Source organism: Aotus nancymaae, unplaced genomic scaffold (assembly GCF_030222135.1).
Source record: "Aotus nancymaae isolate 86718 unplaced genomic scaffold, 86718_ANA_hifiasm-v0.15.2.pri h1tg000077l, whole genome shotgun sequence".
Classification (NCBI taxonomy): Eukaryota; Metazoa; Chordata; class Mammalia; order Primates; family Aotidae; genus Aotus; species Aotus nancymaae.
Window position 1 is genome coordinate 1,740,704 of NW_026988492.1, and position 18,153 is coordinate 1,758,856.

Here is an 18,153-nt window from a genome sequence, read left to right on the forward strand (position 1 = left end):
GTTGCGGTGAGCCGAGATCGCGCCATTGCACTCCAGCCTGGGTAACAAGAGCGAAACTCCGTCTCAAAAAATGAAAAAATATTTTTCAAAAAAATTATCCATGCATGGTGGAACAGACCTGTAGTCCTAGCTACTTGGGAGGCTGAGGCAGGAAGATTGCTTGAGGCCAGGAATTTGAGGCTGCAGTGAGCTATGACTGCGCCACTGCACTCCAGCGTTGGGTACACAGCAATACACTGCCTCCAACAACAACAAGTACAACAACCATAGCAACGACAACCACAAAAGATGTCTGTGGGTTCTGGACCTACGACTGCAGATCCACTGCCTTGTGTACCACCCAGTAAACCTCCCCGGCTGCAACAAGCATGTTGCCTCTGCCACGACACTGGGCAAATTAAATTCCAAAGCACCAGCAGGGTGCGGTGGCTCACGCCTGTAATCCCAGCACTTTGGGAGGCTGAGGCAGGTGAATCACGAGGTCAAGAGTTTTAAACCAGCCTGGCCAACATGGCAAAACCCCATCTCTACTAAAACTACAAAAAATTAGCTAGGCATAGAGGTGGGCGCCTGTAATCCCAGCTACTCCGGAGGCAAAGGCAGGAGAATCACCTGAACTCGGGAGGCAGACGTTGCAGTGAGCTGAGATCGCGCCATTGCACTTCAGCCTGGGCGACAGCGTGAGACTCAATCCTCCCCCGCTACACACAAAAAAAGAAATTCCAAAGCACCACAGAGAGTTTTTGAAATTGAACTCCCGGCTTAGCAGAGTAAATTGACAGAGGTGGGAGGGATGAGTCAGCCATTTAAAATCAGGTACAGGGGATTAATGGGAGTGGATGTGCACTGGTACAGCATACCAGAATTATTACACAGAATGTCAGGGGCCCGGGGCCCTGGGCTTCATCTGAAACAGCCTCAAAGCCACTCACCTCCTCTGATACCTGCAGCTCTGGCTCTGGAGAGTCTACTGGGCAGAGGATGTTCCCCTCCCCCCTCCCCTCCCCTCCCCGCCCATTCTTGTGTTTTTTTTTTTTTTTTTTTTTTTGAGATGGAGTTTTTCACTCTTTTTGCTCGAGCTGGGGCATGATCTTAGCTCACCGCAACCCCCGCCTCCCAGGTTCAAGTGATTCTCTGGCCTCAGCCTCCTGACCAAGTAACAGTAACTGAGATTACAGGCATGCACCACCACACCTGGCTAATTTTTTTTTTTTTTTTTTTTTTTTTTTTTTAATTTCTAGTAGAGACAGGGGTTTTCCATGTTGGTCAGGCTGGTTTCGATCTCCCGACCTCAGGTGATTCCCCACACCCCCGACCACCCCGCCTCAGCTTCCCAAAGTGCTGGGATTATAGGCGTGAGCCACCATGCCCAGCCTCCTTTTTTCGTTTTGTTAGAGATGGGTCTCACTCTGTTGCCCAGGCTACACTGCAGTGTGTCATCATCACTCACTGCAGCCTTGAACTCCTGGGCTCAAGCGATCCTCCCATCTCAGCTTCTCCAGTTGCTGGGATTACAGGCTCCAGCTAAAGTGTTTCTTTTACCCATCCTGCTTGTGTCAGGATTTGAGAATTTGAGCCATTTAATCTTAACGGGGTCATGTCAAAAATGCATATTGTGTTCCAATGATCAACCTTAATGCATTTTTTTCTCTTTATTAAATCAAACTGCTTAGCTATATTTGTTAAATAGTCTCTAAAAGCTGGTTTGCATACACTTGTTGGAAATCCTTTAGAGCTAAGATTTATCTAAGCACTGGAGTGAGGCTTTATGTGAATTCATTTTATCCTTTCTCTTTTAATCACCAAATGTTAAGTGTCCTCTGGGTGCTTAAATGCTTCATATCATTTCCTTGAGCTGCTCCCATTCTCAACTCATTTTCTCAAAGGTTTTTTTTTTTTTTAATTATCTATTTATTTTTATTTGAGACAGAGTCTCACTTTGTCACCCAGGCAGGAGTGTAATGGCGCAAGCTCATCTCAATGCTGGAAATACAGGTGCCTGCCACCATACCCGGCTAATTTTTGTACTTTTTTTTTTTTTGAGACGGAATTTCACTCTTGTCGCCCAGGCTGAAGTCCTGTGGCATGATCTTGGCTGACAGCAACCTCTGCCTCCCAGGTTCAAGCAATTTTCCTGCCTCAGCCTCCCAAGTAGCTGGGATTACAGGCGCCCACCACCATGCCCAGCTAATTTTGTATTTTTAGTAGAGACCAGGTTTCTCCACATTGGTCAGGCTGGTCTTGAACTCCCAACCTAAGATATTCCACCCACCTTGGCCTCCCAAAGTGCTGAGATTACAGGCAGGAGACACCTTGCCCAGCCTTAATTTTTGTGTTTTAGTAGAGACGGGGTTTTGTCATGTTGGCCAGGCTGGTCTTGAACTCCTGACCTCAGGCGATCTGCCATCCTTGGCCTCCCAAAGTGCTGAGATTACAGGCATAAACCACCATGCCCGGTCATTCTCAAAGTTTTTTAAAGGAGAGAGAGAGAGAGGAAAAAAAAAAAAAAAACCTTTTCATACTTTTTTTTCTCTTTTTATAGAGATAAGGTCTCACTCTGTCTCCCAGGCTGGAGTGCAGCAGCTCAATCATGGCGCACTGCAGTCTCCAACTCCTGGGCTCAAGCGATTCTCCCACCTTGGCCTCCCAGGTAGGTGGTACTACAGGCATGCACCATCAAGCTTGGCTAAATTTTTAACTGTCTGTAGAGATGTGGTCTTACTATGTTGCCCAGGTACGTCCTGAACTTCTGGGCTCAAGTGATCCTCCTGCCTCTGCCTCCCAAGTAGCTGGGATTACAGGTGTGAGCCACCACCCTCAGCCAAATTGCAGTACCTTATGTTCCTGATGAAGCCATGTCTGCCTCAGAGGGAAGGCAGGATGGCCTTTTACCCACCAGAGAATCCCGGTTCAAACGCTGAAATTTTCTCAAACAGCAGCAATCTTACTACCTGCGCTTTTGGCTTCATCAGCAACGTAGAGGGTCAGCACTGTAAGCCTCACCAGTAACTTGACTCCGAACTTCACTCTCAAAGATTAGGCTGAAAGAACGGGAATTCATATTTTATTTTATTTTTTGAGATGGAGTTTCACTCTTGTTGCCCAGGGCAGAGTACAGTAGCATGATCTCAGTTTACTGCAACCTCTGCCTCTGGGTTCAAGCAATTCTCCTGTCTCAGCCTCCCAAGTAGCTGGGATTACAGGCATCTGCCACCATGCCCAGCTAACTTTTTGTATTTTTAGTAAAGAGGAGGGTTCACCATGTTGGCCAGGCTGGTCTCCAACTCCTGATCTCAGGTGATCCACCTGCCTCATCCTCCCAAAGTGCTGGGATTACAGGAAAGAGCCACTGTGTCTGACCATATTTTATGTTTTGAGACAGGGTGTCACTCTGTTACCCAGACTGGAGTGCAGGGACATGATCATGGCTCACTGCAGCCTCAAACTCCTGGGTTCAAGTGATCCTTCAACCTCATCTGCCTGAGTAACTGAAACCACAGGTGTGTGCCACTATATCCAGCTTATTTATGTATTATTATTTTTTTGAGATGGAGTCTCGCTTTTGTCCCCCAGGCTGGAGTGCAATGGCGTGATCTCAGCTCACTGTAACCTCCGCCTCCTGGGTTCAAGCCATTTTCCTGCCTGGCTAATTTTTTTTTTTTTTTGAGATGGAATCTTGCTCTGTAGCCCAGGCTGCAGTGCAGTGGCGCGATCTCGGCTCACTGCAACCTCTGCCTCCCAGGTCCCGGTTCAAGCAGTTCTTCTACCTCAGTCTCCCAAGTGGCTGGGATTACAGGCACGAACCACCATGCCCAGCTAATTTTTGTATTTTTTAGTAGAGACGGGGTTTCACCATGTTGGCCACTCTGGTCTTGAACTCCTGACCTTATGATCCGCCCGCCTCGGCCTCCCAAAGTGCTGGGATTATAGGCATGAGCCACCATGCCTGGCCAATGTTTGTATTTTTTAGTAGAGACGGGGTTTCACCATGTTGGCCAGGCTGGTGTCGAACTTGTGACCTCAGGTGATCCGCCTGCTTCAGCCTCCCAAAGTGCTGGGATTTCCCGCATGAGCCACTGCACCTAGCCAACCCAGCTAATTTTTAATTTTCGTATAGATGAAGTCTCACTATGTTTCCCAGGCTGGTCTCAAACTCCTAGGCTGAAGTGATCCTCCCACCTCGGCTTTCTAAAGTCTGCATCAGGCATGAGGCACCACTCCCAGAACTGGCATTTATAAAGTGTCATCAGGAAGCACCTCTTCATATCACTGGACTCTCCAAATCCTGCCTCCAGTCAAGCCGGACTGCCAGAAAGTGAGCGGTTTAGGTGGCTTTATTCCACCTGCTGCAGATTTGTCTCTAACAGAGTTGAATGTTAATATCACCAGCTCTGCCAGCCTCCACCTTGTTCTGCCAACTTTCATGGACTTCACCAACAAGATCCCTCATTCTTCAGCTCTGGGAACTGGGAAGGAGGGAGATATTTGACTGGGGACTTGGGCTCTGTGTGGTGGGTCATGGCAAACATGGGTGCTTGCCCTCTGCAGGGAACCTGGGCCTTTTCCGTTATTCTGAGGCTGGGCAACAGCGGGGCTTCTGGAAATGGTGACCTCAGCCCGCACTCAAGCTTTTGCAAGTTGACTCTCTCAGCAGGGCAGGGCTGACATACCTTCCAGCAGTGTCTGGGAGCCCAAACAGGAGAACGAAAATGCACAGAAGGGTCAAGCATGGTGGCTCACACCTGTAATGCCAGCAATTTGGGAGGCCGGGCCGAGGCGGGTGGATCATTTGAGGTCAGGAGTTTGAGACCAGCTTGGCCAACATGGTGAGATCCTGTCTCTACCAAAAATACGAAAATTAGCTGGGTGTGGTGGTGTATGCCTGTAATCCCAGCTACTTGGGAGGCTGAGGCAGGAGAATCCCTTGAACCCTGGAGGCAGAGGTTACAGTGAACTGAAATCGTGCTACTGCACTCCAGCCTAGACAACAGAACATGACTCTGTTTCAAAAAATAAAGAAAAACAAAGCAGTGGATACTTTGGTGATGGGAGCTGATGGGCTGATGGACTGGTTGAGGGCGACAAAGTTTTTTTTTTCATGAATTTTGACTCAAGACACCAAAGGCTCTAGCATCTAGAATTATACAGTATTAGTTTTTCATCCATTACTAATACAAAGGGAATCACTACATCTAGATAAACTAGGTAGATTTAAATACAGCTGTAAGGCTTCATCTGGTTGGCTGAATCCGTGTTATTAACCCTTTGGATCATATTTTTTAAAAAAATCTAGATCCTTATTAAGTATTGAGTAGTGAAAGGAACTGATGTACATAAAATGGTACCCACATATCCTGATGTCATCTCTTTTATGAAAGCTTCTCCTCTCTCTAGTACTGCCATAAACACTTTGCTGACACTGAATATTTAATGTCTTGAATTATAGTTATTGGAGTAGGTTTCTTATTCTGACCTCTAGATTGTCCTTCTTTTTTTTTTGAGACGGAGTTTCGCTCTTGTTACCCAGGCTGGAGTGCAATGGCACGATATCGGCTCACCGCAACCTCCGCCTCCTGGGTTCAGGCAATTCTCCTGCCTCAGCCTCCAGAACAGCTGGGATTACAGGCACGCGCCACTATGCCCAGCTAATTTTCTGTATTTTTAGTAGAGATGGGGTTTCGCCATGTTGGCCAGGATGGTCTCGATCTCTTGACCTCGTGATCCACCCGCCTCGGCCTCCCAAAGTGCTGGGATTACAGGCGTGAGCCACCGCGCCCGGCCTAGATTGTCCTTCTTTTACTCACCTTTATAATTCTGTAATATTTAGCCGGTGCTTCCTGCATGGAAGGTCTTTACAAGCTGCATATGGAATCAAATTTAAGTGAATTGAGTGCAAGCCTGAGAGTCAGGGCTGGAGTTTTTGGTTGTAGTCCTGGCCCAATCCCTGGAAAGTTGTATCACCTGGCCGGTCATTTTCTTTGAGCCTTGGTCTTCTCTCCCCCTCATCTCTCCCTCCTCCACCATTGTCACCATTTGCTATCCTGTCCCGGACTCTGTTACCCTCTGCCTTCGTTTCAGTAACTGGTCTGTACTACGCTATATATTCCCAGGTGGCAGCGTGTACTGTGTTTTGACACAGTATTTCATTTAATATTCATAATTTATGACTGGGTGCCGTGGCTCACACCTGTAATCCCAGCACTACGGGAGGCTGAAGCAGGAGAATCGCTTAAGGATAGGAGTTCAAGACCAGCCTGGGCCACAGAGTGAGATCTTATATCTACAAACAATTTAAAAATTAGCTGGGCATGGTGGTATTTGCCTGTAGTCTTAGCTGCTCTGGAGGCTGAGGAAGGATTGCTTGAGCCTGGGAGTCTGAGGCAGCAGTGAGCTGAGATTGCACCACTGCACTCCAGCCTGGACAACAGAGCTAGACTCTATCTCAAAAACAAACAAACAAAAAAACAGACTGACTCATAACCTATGAGATCTATGAGATGGATATGGATATGATAAGCTCTACTTCTCTACTTCTCAGCTGATAAAACGGGCTGAAGAGTGAGTGTTGTGTCTAAGGCACTAGCAAATGGTCTAATATGGATTTGAACCTAGTCTGTATGATGTCCGATGTACTCCGGTTACTACTAAAAATGACTTTTGATTAGAATTATTTTCAGAAAGCCCCACTCTAAAATTATTATACTCAAACTAGTATACCCTCTGAACTAGTATAGCATATAAACTAGTAAACATTCTCTGCTGGGGGTGGTGACTCATGCCTGGAATCCTAGCACTTTGGGAGGCTGACCACTTGAGGTCAGGAGTTAGAGACCAGCCTGGCCAACATGGTGAAATCCCGTCTCTACTAAAAATACAAAAATTAACTAGGTGTGGTGGCGGGAACCTGTAATCCCAGCTACTCGGGAGGTGAGGCAGGAGAACCGCTTGAACTCAGAAGGTGGAGGTTGCAGTAAGCCAAGATCAGGTCACTGCTCTCCAGCCTTGGCAATAGAGTGAGAGTTCGTTTCAAAAAGAAAAAAATAAAACAAATAAAACAAAATAAACTAGTATACACTCTAAACTAGTATGCTCCCCCATGCATGAAAACAGAACCACCACCTATAATTATGAGTAATTGTTGTTGTGGATCCAAGTATCTATGTAAAACGCAAAAAGCCCACAGCCACAGTTGTTGTCATCGTTGTCGCAAACTTAATTACTGGGTAGAAATGTCGAGTGCCGCAGCCAAACAGCAGTAGGAGGAGCCTCTCCCACGGCGGAGGGGAAGGAGGGAAACCTAGGCTCTATTTCTGGGTCTGCCTCGAGCTTCCTCTGCCGCCTTGGGCGAGTGACTTCAGTTCTTGGCCAATGTCCTGGATTAAGATGGGGCTAACGCCATTGCACTGATTTGCTGGGACAGGTGGTGGAATGTGGGGGTCGGGGCTGGCAGAGGAGAGGAAGGGCAATGTTTCCTAGGAGAAACTGCACTGTAGCTGGGGCAGCTGTGGTGCTGCCAAGCGCAGCGAGTGTGGCAAGCGGACGAACCTCTCGTCTTGTTTCCTTGTTTTAAGATTGGAGGTGGAGTGGGATGGATGGTCGATATGCAGCTCTCCCAGCTCTAAGTGCCGAGGTCCTGGGAGCTTGATTGCTTTCACGTCCCTTGGAAACAACTGGCAAAAATGAATTTCACACAGTCTGGTACCAGCTTACCACCGCTGGCACTCTTTGCTGACATTTGTCATTCTTTAAACACAATGACATACGTTTATTAAGGAACCATAGTCCATAACCAAGACAAAGTGAGCTTCAGTTACGTTCCCTAAGTCGGTCCACGTTCCTTTAAAACGTCTCAAGTCGCATGTCACTCATCGCGGAGTCGCAGCCTTCCCCGGGGTTCAGGCGTCTGCGTTAAGCGCGGGCACAGCGTGGGGATCCCCGCGCGCGGTTTCCCCGCGGCGTCAGAATAGACTGTTTTCGGATTCGCGTTAGGATTTCTTATGCTGCAGAATTTCAAAGAAATAAATGTATCAGAATTGCGATGCTCAAGGTCTAATCTATTTAAGCGGGTGGGTCAGCAGCGGGTCAACGGGAAACTTCAAGGTAAATAGTGGCCTCGGGAAAAGGCCGGGTCGCTCACAGCTTCCCCACCGCCTCCCTAGAGCAGACGATTCATTTCTGTGTTTCAGGCAAAACCGCCGCTGCCCGGCCCTGCAGCCGAGCTGGGGAGCGACGGGGGCAGAAACCCGGCCGAGCGAGCGGCGGGCTCGGGTCCCGGCGGGCCGAGGGGCTCGGGCTGGAGTCTCCGGGACGGTGGAGGGCACTCGCCGCGCGGGGCACAAACTGCTTTCCCCCGCAGCGTCTGCACCCGAACCCTCTAGTCCGAGGAAGGGGATTAAAAGTGACAAAGGAAGGGGAAGGGGGGCTCCGTGGAGACGTCTGGAGGCGTGGAAGGGCGTCCCAGAGGAGGGGCGAGCGCAGCCCCGCAGGGTGCTGGGCGGGCGGGCGAAGGGGGCTGGGGGCGCCCGGCCCGGGGATGGTGGGGACCCACGGCCGCTTGCCCCGGCTGGCGGTGGGGCGAGGGGTCCTGCGCCCCCGGAGGGAGGTGGGAAGCCGGGGAGGGCGGCGGCGGGGGCGCGGGCAGCGGTCGTGCGCTCCGCCCAGCGCGGGGAGCCGGCCGCGCCTCCCCCTGCCGCGCCTCCCCCTGCCGCATGTGCGCGGTGTTGTGTGCCCGGCCCTGCTCCTCCCCCTCCCCTCCCCTCCCCTTCCCTCGCGCCGTCCCCTCCCCCAGCGGCCCCGAGCGAGCGCCAGCGCCACACAGCCCCGGGCCGCCGCCGCCGAGCGCGCCGAGACGCCGAACAGGTGGCCGGAGGCTGCGGGCGTCGCGGCGGGGAGAGGCGAGACGAGCCCCGGGCGAGGCGAGGGCGGCCGGGTCGGGCCGGGCATGCGAGCCGAGCGGCCCCCCGGCGTCGCCGCCGCCTGCCCGCGCCCCTAGCCGCCCGCGCGCCCGAGTCCCCCGCGGCTCCCCCGTTCCCAGCGTCCCCGGCCCGGCAACTCCGCCTGCGCTCGGCGAGGGGCGCGGGCCCGCCCGCGGCGGCGGCATGAAAGTGACCGTGTGCTTCGGACGGACCCGGGTGGTCGTGCCGTGCGGGGACGGCCACATGAAAGTTTTCAGCCTCATCCAGCAGGCGGTGACCCGCTACCGGAAGGCCATCGCCAAGGTGAGGGGCTGGGGGCGCGGGCGGGGAGGGGGGCGGCGGCGGGGACGGCGCCGGGATCAATATGGCGCTTCCTGGAAGGGGGAGGAGAGGCGCAGGGAGGCGGGGAAAGGGAAAGTGCGGCCGGGCCGGCCTCGCGGGCGCCCCCCGCCCCGGGCTGCGGGCGCCAAAGTTCTCCGCGCCGGCCGGGGCGCAGCCTCGGGGGCACCGCGCCGCGGCCCCCGCCGCCCCCTGGGAGCTCTGGCCTCGGGAGCGCGGGGCGAGCCCGGGCCGCGGCGCACAGGCCGGCCCCGGGCGCCTCCCCAGAGTCTGCAGACCCAGCCAAGCCCGGAGCCGGCGCGCGGGGGGCGCTGGCCGGGAAATCCAGCCCCAGGCCTCTCCCGGCTCCCAGGCCCCGCGGGCACAGGCCGGGGACTGGGAACTTTTGGTGTGAGGAGAGTTTCGGGACTTAACTCCCGACGGAGGCGGGCTGCGAGCTTTCCCTTCTCTTCTCCCTTCCTCGGGCGGGGGCGGGACCGCGGCGAGGGGCTTTTCCCTCTGCGTCCCCCGGCAGGCCGGGGGCTGCAGGGTTGGGGGAGTCTCTGGCTTGGGGTTGGGGAGGCGTTCCCGGGAGGGCCACCGTTGGCACTCGCTTGCGAGCATTTACTGAGTTGATCACCCTTGCTGGACTCGGGAAAGCACAGCCTCGGCACAGTCGCGGAATGAAAAGTTTTCCTTCGAGGACCTCAGCTCCTATCCATCCCGGGCTGCTTCCATGCGGAGGACTGCGGAGACGGGCCTGACTCGGGAGCCGAATGGATTTCCCTTTTTCCTGCTGGAGTGATAACATTGTCTCCACTTCACTGCATTCCTCTACTATGTGTCAGAAGTGAAAAGGCATTTTGTTAAATTGTTTTACCTACTGGGTCTGTATTTGACAACAGCCCACGCTGAAGTTTCTCCCAAGCACCCGAGGATATTTCCTTTGTCGTAGAGTCCTGTTTGGTGGGGAGCACATTCTCTTGGGTGTACTGTTTCCTATTTGTTCCCGACAGTGGCCTGGCGCCTGTGGGCTTGGGGGCTGCAGATGACGTTGGAAAGTGGCTTGGCCAGCCCTATTGAGCGTACAGCGGTGCTCTGGGTGTCCTCGTCAGTGATCTCAGAAATTAAGAAGAAAATGCTTTTTAGACTGCTGTTTTGCTTTTAGTATATATTGGAAAAAATAGCGTAAATGTGGCCTTTTAAAGATAATTTTGGGGGACGTTTAGGAACCTGACATAAGGCTGGAAGACGTTGGCTTTAATAGTTCTGTTATGTTCCTTTCAGTTGGTTGAACTCTTTTATTGAAAATCAAATAAAATTAGTGGGAATTGGGCACCTGTTTATCTTGCAAAGCTGAGAGGGAAAGAAAACCATCTAAATGGACATTCAGCATTTTTAGTGATTGTTTATGTGTGACAGTTTATGCTTTAAATGTTCCAGAAGAATATTCAAATTGTTCAGGTGCTCTGGAACCCAACAAAATAAATTGTGCAGGGAAAGAGAAATAAAATAATACACACTCTGTAGTATGTCTTGCTTCCTGAATAGGTAGGATGATCGAAGTTTCCTTTCCCTTTACTAATTTTATGTGATTAAAATTGTTTTACCTACTGTGTCTCACGTTTCATCACGCACAAAATAGACATAGGCTGAACTGCCTGTTTGGCAGTAGTTCAAATGTGGTTGTTTGAGGCATTAACTCGTTCCACAGAAATTCTTAAGCTTTGACTATGTCCAAGGCACTGTTCTGGGTGCTGGACATCTAGGGGACCCACTGGCTGTGAGAGGCTGAGCAAGAGGCTGCAAGGTCCTCCAGGTGAAGGGGCCGGTGGTGACGTGGGGAGAAGAGGTGGCCTCTGGGATGCTGGGTGGCTAGATCAGGGCCTACCTGGCTCTTGTTATTAATGATTAGCAGTGGTGGTTTCCACAAGGACCTGGGGCATAGAAAAGGGAGTGCAGATTTCTTAAGGGTATCTGGGAAGGTGTCACAAAGAGAAAAGGGGGGCCTATGAGCTGAAGGAAGGGAGGGTGATAGTGATATGGGAGCTGGAGATGAGAGAGAGGGTGAGAGGTAGTTCAGGGGTTCCAACACTTACATGCTCTTTAAGTACAACTTATAGGTGAATTTGAACAGGGGCTTTGCAGTATACCAAGTTCAGTCGTTAGATCAGGTCCGTTGACCCTCAGATATTGCCAGAACTCGGGGGTCTTCTGGGCCCCTTTCTCCTTTTTCTTCTGAAATTGCTAGATAATGATTAAGATTAATTTTTAGTCTTTCTTACCACTTTTTCCATTCTATATTAAGTGTGAGAAAGTGTTAATATGTATTTAACATTGTTTTAACTTTTATTCTCTTACCTGTTCCTTACTTACTGGTGTTGCTTAACAGAACAAGACAAATTCTGTGTGGAGAACTGGGTGGCTGGAGAGCTGTGGAGCGGTGTTTGGGTTGCTAGGTGACATGTGGTGTGATGAACTCCCATCTGGTGGGGAAAAATGTGGGCAGATCATGTTTATGATTTGTATAATAACCAAGCCAAAATAAAAAATGAAAAGAGAAAGGTCCCAACTCCCAAATCGCCAAGGCTTTCTCTGCAGTAAACATTTTCTGGTGTGGTGGGGCTAATTTTCTGGCGTTACATCTGAGCTGTTTTCTACTCAGGTTACACAAATCAATTTTTCTGGATAGTGAAATGCCATGATTTAATACTAGACATGTCCTCAGTGAGTAGTAGATATTTGAAGGCTTATACTTAGTCATATGTGACATTTCTTTTTTCTTCTCATGAAAGATGTTTTTATGGTTGTGATCACTGATGGGTGGGACCAGCTGTTCATCCCCATCCACCCATCCACATCGGGAGCCTCTCTGAGGACAGTGTGGTGCTAGACGTGGGGAACAGCGTGACATGGACCGTTCTCATGAGGATGCAGAATGAGAGGATGGACTGTGTCTGTCTGCATCTGTTCTTTTTTTTTTTTCTGAGATGGTGTTTTGCTCTTGTTTCCCAGGCTGGAGTGTAATGGTGCGATCTAGGCTCACTGCAACCTCTCCCTCCTCGGTTCAAGCCATTCTCCTGCCTCAGCCTCCTGAGTAGCTGGGATTACACGCATGTGCCACCATGCTGGCTAATTTTGTATTTTTAGTAGAGACAGGGTTTCTCCATGTTGCTTAGGTTGGTCTTGAACTCCTGACCTCAGGTGATCTGTCCGCCTTGGCTTCCCAAAGTGCTGGGATTATAGGCTTGAGCCACTGTGCCCACTGCATCTGTTCTTCTGTGCCTGTGGCCTGACACCCGTGATTCCTGGTGGACACGGTGCAGCGCAGCAGCACTAAATGTGGGGTTGGTTTTAGGGCTGCTGTGTATAAAACCTCATGCTCTATGAAAAAAAAAGTAACAATGAATTTGTGCACTTTTCCAAAAAAAAGGATGACCTAGGAGACAGGAAGAACATATAAAACTATAAAAAACAGTAGGTGGTAGCATTAATTGGCACCAGTGTAATACAGTCAGTAATCGCTTCTGGATTTTGGAGGTGGGTGCTAATCATTACGGGGTGTGTGTGGGAGTCTCATTTAGTCACTAGGATTTGAACTGGGCTTGGTCGGTGGGAAGGCTGGCCTTGATAGAGGGTAGTGCTTGCTAACTGGGATGGGTAGTGACCTCAAAAGGCACCTGCCTGCAGGGGCAGAAGGGCTCTGGGTCTGTGAGTCTACAGTTGGAGTCTAGTTGTGTGAATCTGCAGAATGTCTGCTATGATTCTGAGAAGTGAGAGGGAGGACCTTCCAAGAAGGCCCTGTGGACAAAGGCGATTCAGGCATTGAGCCCAGGGGGTCAGGATCAAACTGAGGAGGACTGAACGCCAGGATGAGACTCAGGGACTCCTTGCAGTAGGAAGGACTGTGGTATGTAGCTAGGAGGCAGGGCAATAACTAGTTGAGCAACCTTAGATGAGGTTTGGATGGATAATTCCTTAGCATTTCAGTCTAAATAAATGCTGCTGAGTGAACAAAAGGAAGAGATTGAAGGGCCAAAGTGAGGAGAGGAGGTGCTGGAGCCCCCTCGCTCACTGCCTCTCCTTCCCCCATAGCCCTCCTCTCAGTGGGTAGGGGAGCTTTGGACTGGGTTTGGTGATCTAGGTTTACAGGCCATTTAACCTTGGGCACACCAGCCCTACAGAGTGGAATATTCTCTGATGGGATAAGTATTGAACAGGATGATGAGAGGGAAACTCTTCAGTCCTGGGCCTGGCCCGTACTGCCTGCTCTGTAAAGATGAATGGAGTCACCAAAATGTTTTATCCACCAAGCGGTTTCCCACCCTGGGAACTTGCCCAAGTGTTCCACTGTAGCTGCTTGGATTTTTCCCCTTTACCGAAAAAGGCAGCAGGTAATTCACTGAAGGATAGGTAAGAACGTTAGGGTTGCCCATGCGGCCCCGCAGTCAGGAGAACACAATTGTGTGTCCCACGTGTGTATGGGCAGGAGAAGTAAAGGCTGTGGGTGTTGGCTTGATTACAGGTTGATTACTGGGGCCTCTGGCTTCTGGGCCACTGCTTCTGTCCCTCAAGTGTGTCACTTTAGAGTGATTTAATAGTAACCTGTTGTTATTACAGGTTGAGTGTCCCTTATCCAAAATACTTGGGACCAGGGAATATTTTGGACTTTTCTGGACTTTGGGATATTTGTGTATATCTAAAGAGATAGCTTGAAGATGGAACCCGAGTCTAATGTATTGTTGGAATTTATGTATGTTTCCTATGCACCTTATATACATAGCCTGAAATGTAATTTTATGCAGTATTTCTGTGCTTGAAACAAAGTCTGTGTTAAATGCTTATGTGTGGAATTTTCCAGTTGTGGCGTCACATGAGTCCTCAAAATGTTTCAGATTTTGGATTATTTGGGATTTTGGATTTTTCGATTAGGGATGCTTGACCTATATTTTTTAAAAAGTTGAGTTCATGGACAGAAACTTTCGAAAATGTGCTTTTTTTGGTTGCGGGGGACTGTTGATTACTCACATAATGACAGTCGTGGTTTTTATGAAAAATCTTGTGGTTGGTATGGAATTTTTCTGTGAATAAATGTATGACTGCATGTTATTCATTTACAAGCGTAATGAAACTTAGGAAAATAGTTGTACTGTTGCAGAGATTGAAAGAGAATAGAGGAAGCATAAAAACAGTGAAGTGAAAGCAGCTTTATTATTTTATTAATATTTCTGCCTTCCCTCTCAAAAAGAAAAAAGAAACTAAACAGTTTTGAAAGGCTGATCTTTCTAGAATTCAAGTCTCATTGTCCTCTGGTGCTGAAGCGCCTTTGTCCTGCTTTCCCAAAGTCCTGCCTTCTTTTTCTTTCTTTCTTTTCTTCTTCTTTTTTTTTTTTTGAGACGAGAGTCTTGCTCCGTTATTCAGGTTGGAGTGCAGTGGCATGATCTTGGCTCACTGCAACCTCTGCCTCCTGGATGCGATTCTCCTGCTTCAGCCACCCCAATAGCTGAGAGTACAGGCGCCTGCCACCATGCCCAGCTAATTTTTGTGTTTGTATTTGTATTTTTTTCTTTTTTGAGACAGAGTCTCACTGTGGCGCCTAGGCTGGAGTGCAGTGGTGTGATCTGGGGTCACTGCAACCTCCGCTAAACCGGTTCAAGCGATTTTCCTGCCTCAGCCTCCTGAGTAGCTGGGATTACAGGCATGCACCACCATGCCCGGCTAATTTTTGTATTTTTAGTAGAGATGGGGTTTCACCATGTTGGTCAGGCTGGTCTAGAACTCCTGACCTCGTGATCCACCTGCCTCAACCTCCCAAAGTTGTGGGATTACAGGTGTGAGCCACCCCGCCTGGGCTAATTTTTGTATTTTTAGTAGAGACGGGGGTTTCACCATATTGGCCAGGCTGGTCTTGAACTCCTGACCTTGTGATCCATCTGCCTTGGCCTCCCAAAGTGCTGGAATTACAGCCATAAGCCACCATGCCCAGCCAATTCCTGCCTTCTGAGCACAGCCCGTCTCCGTAGAGACCCCTCTTGCCTTCCAGCCAGTCCCTCTGCAGCCGCTCCACCCGCTGGGGTTCACATACACTTTGCTGTCTCTGTTCTGGTATTTTCTGTTTCTTCTGCCTGGAACCCGTTTGCTCCCTCCTTGCACTCATTTGTGAGTCCCAGACCAGACCAGCCATCTCCAGGAGGCTGCCTCTTCATACCAAGCTGCTGGAGGTTCTTTCTCCCTGCCTCTTGCCACTCCTGGTAGCTCACACACCAACTCAGATGTTCGGGCTGTGCTGTGTGGTTCTCAAGTGTCAAGTGTATCTGTGCGCCCCTCCTCCCTCTGGGTGAAATGCTTGAAGCAGTGGGTGAGCTTCTCTCCTAGTGAATAGCCGGTGTCTGTCACATAGCAGTCAGAATGTTGAGCAAATACAAAGTTGAGAATCAACATGTTACATTGTTCTCACACAAAAAATACACTTCTGCTGAGAAGACTACCATCAGCACATGTGAATTTTAAGGATTTTAAGGTTTGGTGTGGTTGACATACCGGCACCAACAGCTTGTAATAGTGGAAACTAAGGTTTAGTGAGCTTTGGAGTATGTAGAAGTTACTCTTCCATATCAGCTGTCTTGAGGGAATTCGGTTTGTTTTTCAGATCAAGCAGAGGACCCTCCTGGGGTTCACATTGGGCGAGGTTCAAGGCAGGGGGCTAGGGCTGCGTTCTGGCCCCAGGACACCCTGTGCTTGGTCTGGCGCCTCTGATTCCATCAGTTGAGATGCTTGGCTGGGTGCCAGGACTAAGTAGGAATGTTTAGGATCTGAGATTCTCAGAGAGAATCTGGTGGAGTGAAGCGCTTCTTGGCTTACGGTAGACACGGATGAATTGGTTGTAGAGGGAAGATTTAAAGTCCCACTTGGATGCAGACCCACAGATGGATCCTCCATCTGTCCTGAGAGGTTCTCCCTCCCCACACTGGATGCAAGTGGGTGCTGCTGAGTTCTCCATAGATGAGTAGAGCCCTCCGTATTTTTTCGGAGGTTGGAACTAAACATGTAAGACTGGGCAGTACGTGCTTTCTGTAGGTAATTTTCCATCAGGAGGAGAGGGTTGCTAGGCCACGCCGCATGCTTTCCTCCTGCTCGGCCACTTGCACAGCATTGCTGGCCGGGACCAAGGTAGGTGGAGCTGGACGTGTATACAGTTTTACCTATTTTGGGTACCTTTTCTGTACAAAAGCAAATCTTTATCAAAATAAATGCCAAGTTCAGTGAACAAAGTAGAAAGGTGACTGATTTTTTGTCTTTTAGTCATTATTTAAAAGGTTTTTTTTTTTGTTTTGAGACAGGGTCTTACTTTGTCACCCAGGCAGGAGTGCAGTGACTTGATCTCTACTTCACTGCAGCCTCGACCTCCCAGGCTCAAGTGATCCTCCTGCCTCAGCCCCTCAACTAGGTGGGACTACAGTCCCGTGCCACCACGCCTGGCTAATTTTTGTAGTTTTTGTAGAGTCGGCATCTCGCCATGTTGGCCAGGCTGATCTCAAACTCCCGAGCTCAAGCAGTCCACCCGTCTTGGCCTCCCCGAGTGCTGGGATTATGGGCATGAGCCACCATGCCCGGCCTACATTTTAGCGTATAAGTAAAAAAAGCTTTGTTAATAACTTATTTAGTAAATAAGTAGAAATTTGAGTAAATAAAGTTAAAATAACTTCCCTTTATAGGTCTGTGCTTTCTTCCATCTGGCCTGCTATCTTTATGTGTTTTTTGCCATTTAAATTTTATTTTTGTGTGTTCCTTTTTCTCCATCAACTCATTGATCCCTGCAAATAAGATTTCAAGCTCCACATCCAAGTGACTTTAAATATCATTATTTATTTTTTTCACTTAAACAGAGTATATTTTGTATATATTCTCTGTCCTCTATTCTGTGTATATTTTGTATATACTCTTTATATACAGACACAAACACACAAGAGAAATGAAAATGTGTGTCTACACAAAAACTGTACATAAATGTCCGTAGCATCAAGCCCAGCCCACATATTGTATAATTCTATTCCCATAAAATGACCGGATTGGGCAGCTCTACAGACAGTAGAGTGGTGTTTCCCTAGGACTGGGAGTTAGGGGTGATGGAGACTGTGAATGGGTATGAGGTTTCCTTTTGGGATCATGAAAATATTCTAAGATACTGTTGATGATTGCACAATTCTATTCAAATGTATATTTTTAGTGGATGGATTTTATGGAATGTGATTACGTCTCAATAAAGATGTTAGAAAAATAGACTGCATAAGGCACTATGAACAAGGTTTCAGGTATTTTATAGCTCTGAGTGTTCCATAAAATGACATATATGCGTGTCAGAGATGCTCAGAATACTTCATATGAAAACTGGCTGTGTTTAGGAGTTTTCCATACAGCGTGGAGTCCCTGCTTTCTTAGGCCTGTCCAGCGTGTCCTGTTTACTGTCTGGTAAGCTCCTGGCTGCTGAGCCTCCAGGTCCCCTGGCCTCTATGTGCTACACCTTACCCCTCTCGGGGCTTCACCAGTTGTTCTTCAGCCAGAGACTCTTTTCTGCCCAGCTCGCCAGCTGCCTTTGTGCAGTGGAGGTTGATGAGAATGCCCCAAGGATGCACATAATGGATGAGCCTTTTCCGGTATTTGGCTTTGGCTCCCAGTGGTTTTGAGCTTTGACAAATCTTACAAGCTGTGTGAACCTCTGTCTCCTCATATTCAGAGGTGCTGTGCTGGACTCCTGCTGCCAGTTCCCTGAGCTGTGCAGGCACTCCTGATCTGCATGGTTGGTTTTGGTGCTCATGGGACCATGAGTGATGTGCAGTGGCTTTTTAGAGGGGCAAACAGGGTCCAGGACCTCTTACTCCTCCCACCATGCTGTGAGAATATTTTGCTCCGCCATTCCAGG

At 49.4% G+C, this 18,153-nt stretch overlaps 1 protein-coding gene across 20 annotated transcripts in view; it reads left to right on the forward strand.

The window, feature by feature from the left end:
• The first annotated feature begins 8,812 nt into the window (after positions 1–8,812).
• PARD3 (par-3 family cell polarity regulator) overlaps positions 8,813–18,153 on the forward strand; it is a 704,358-nt gene continuing 695,017 nt past the window's right edge. For 10 of the 20 annotated variants that reach the window (XM_021665196.2, XM_021665212.2, XM_021665198.2 and 7 more), the window contains exon 1: positions 8,813–9,218. In XM_021665196.2, coding sequence (XP_021520871.2) covers positions 9,099–9,218 — 120 coding nt within the window. In that variant the 5' untranslated portion in view covers positions 8,813–9,098. The remainder of the gene's footprint in view (positions 9,219–18,153) is intronic. The other 10 variants (XM_064368473.1, XM_064368476.1, XM_021665203.2 and 7 more) reach the window with 2 other exon arrangements.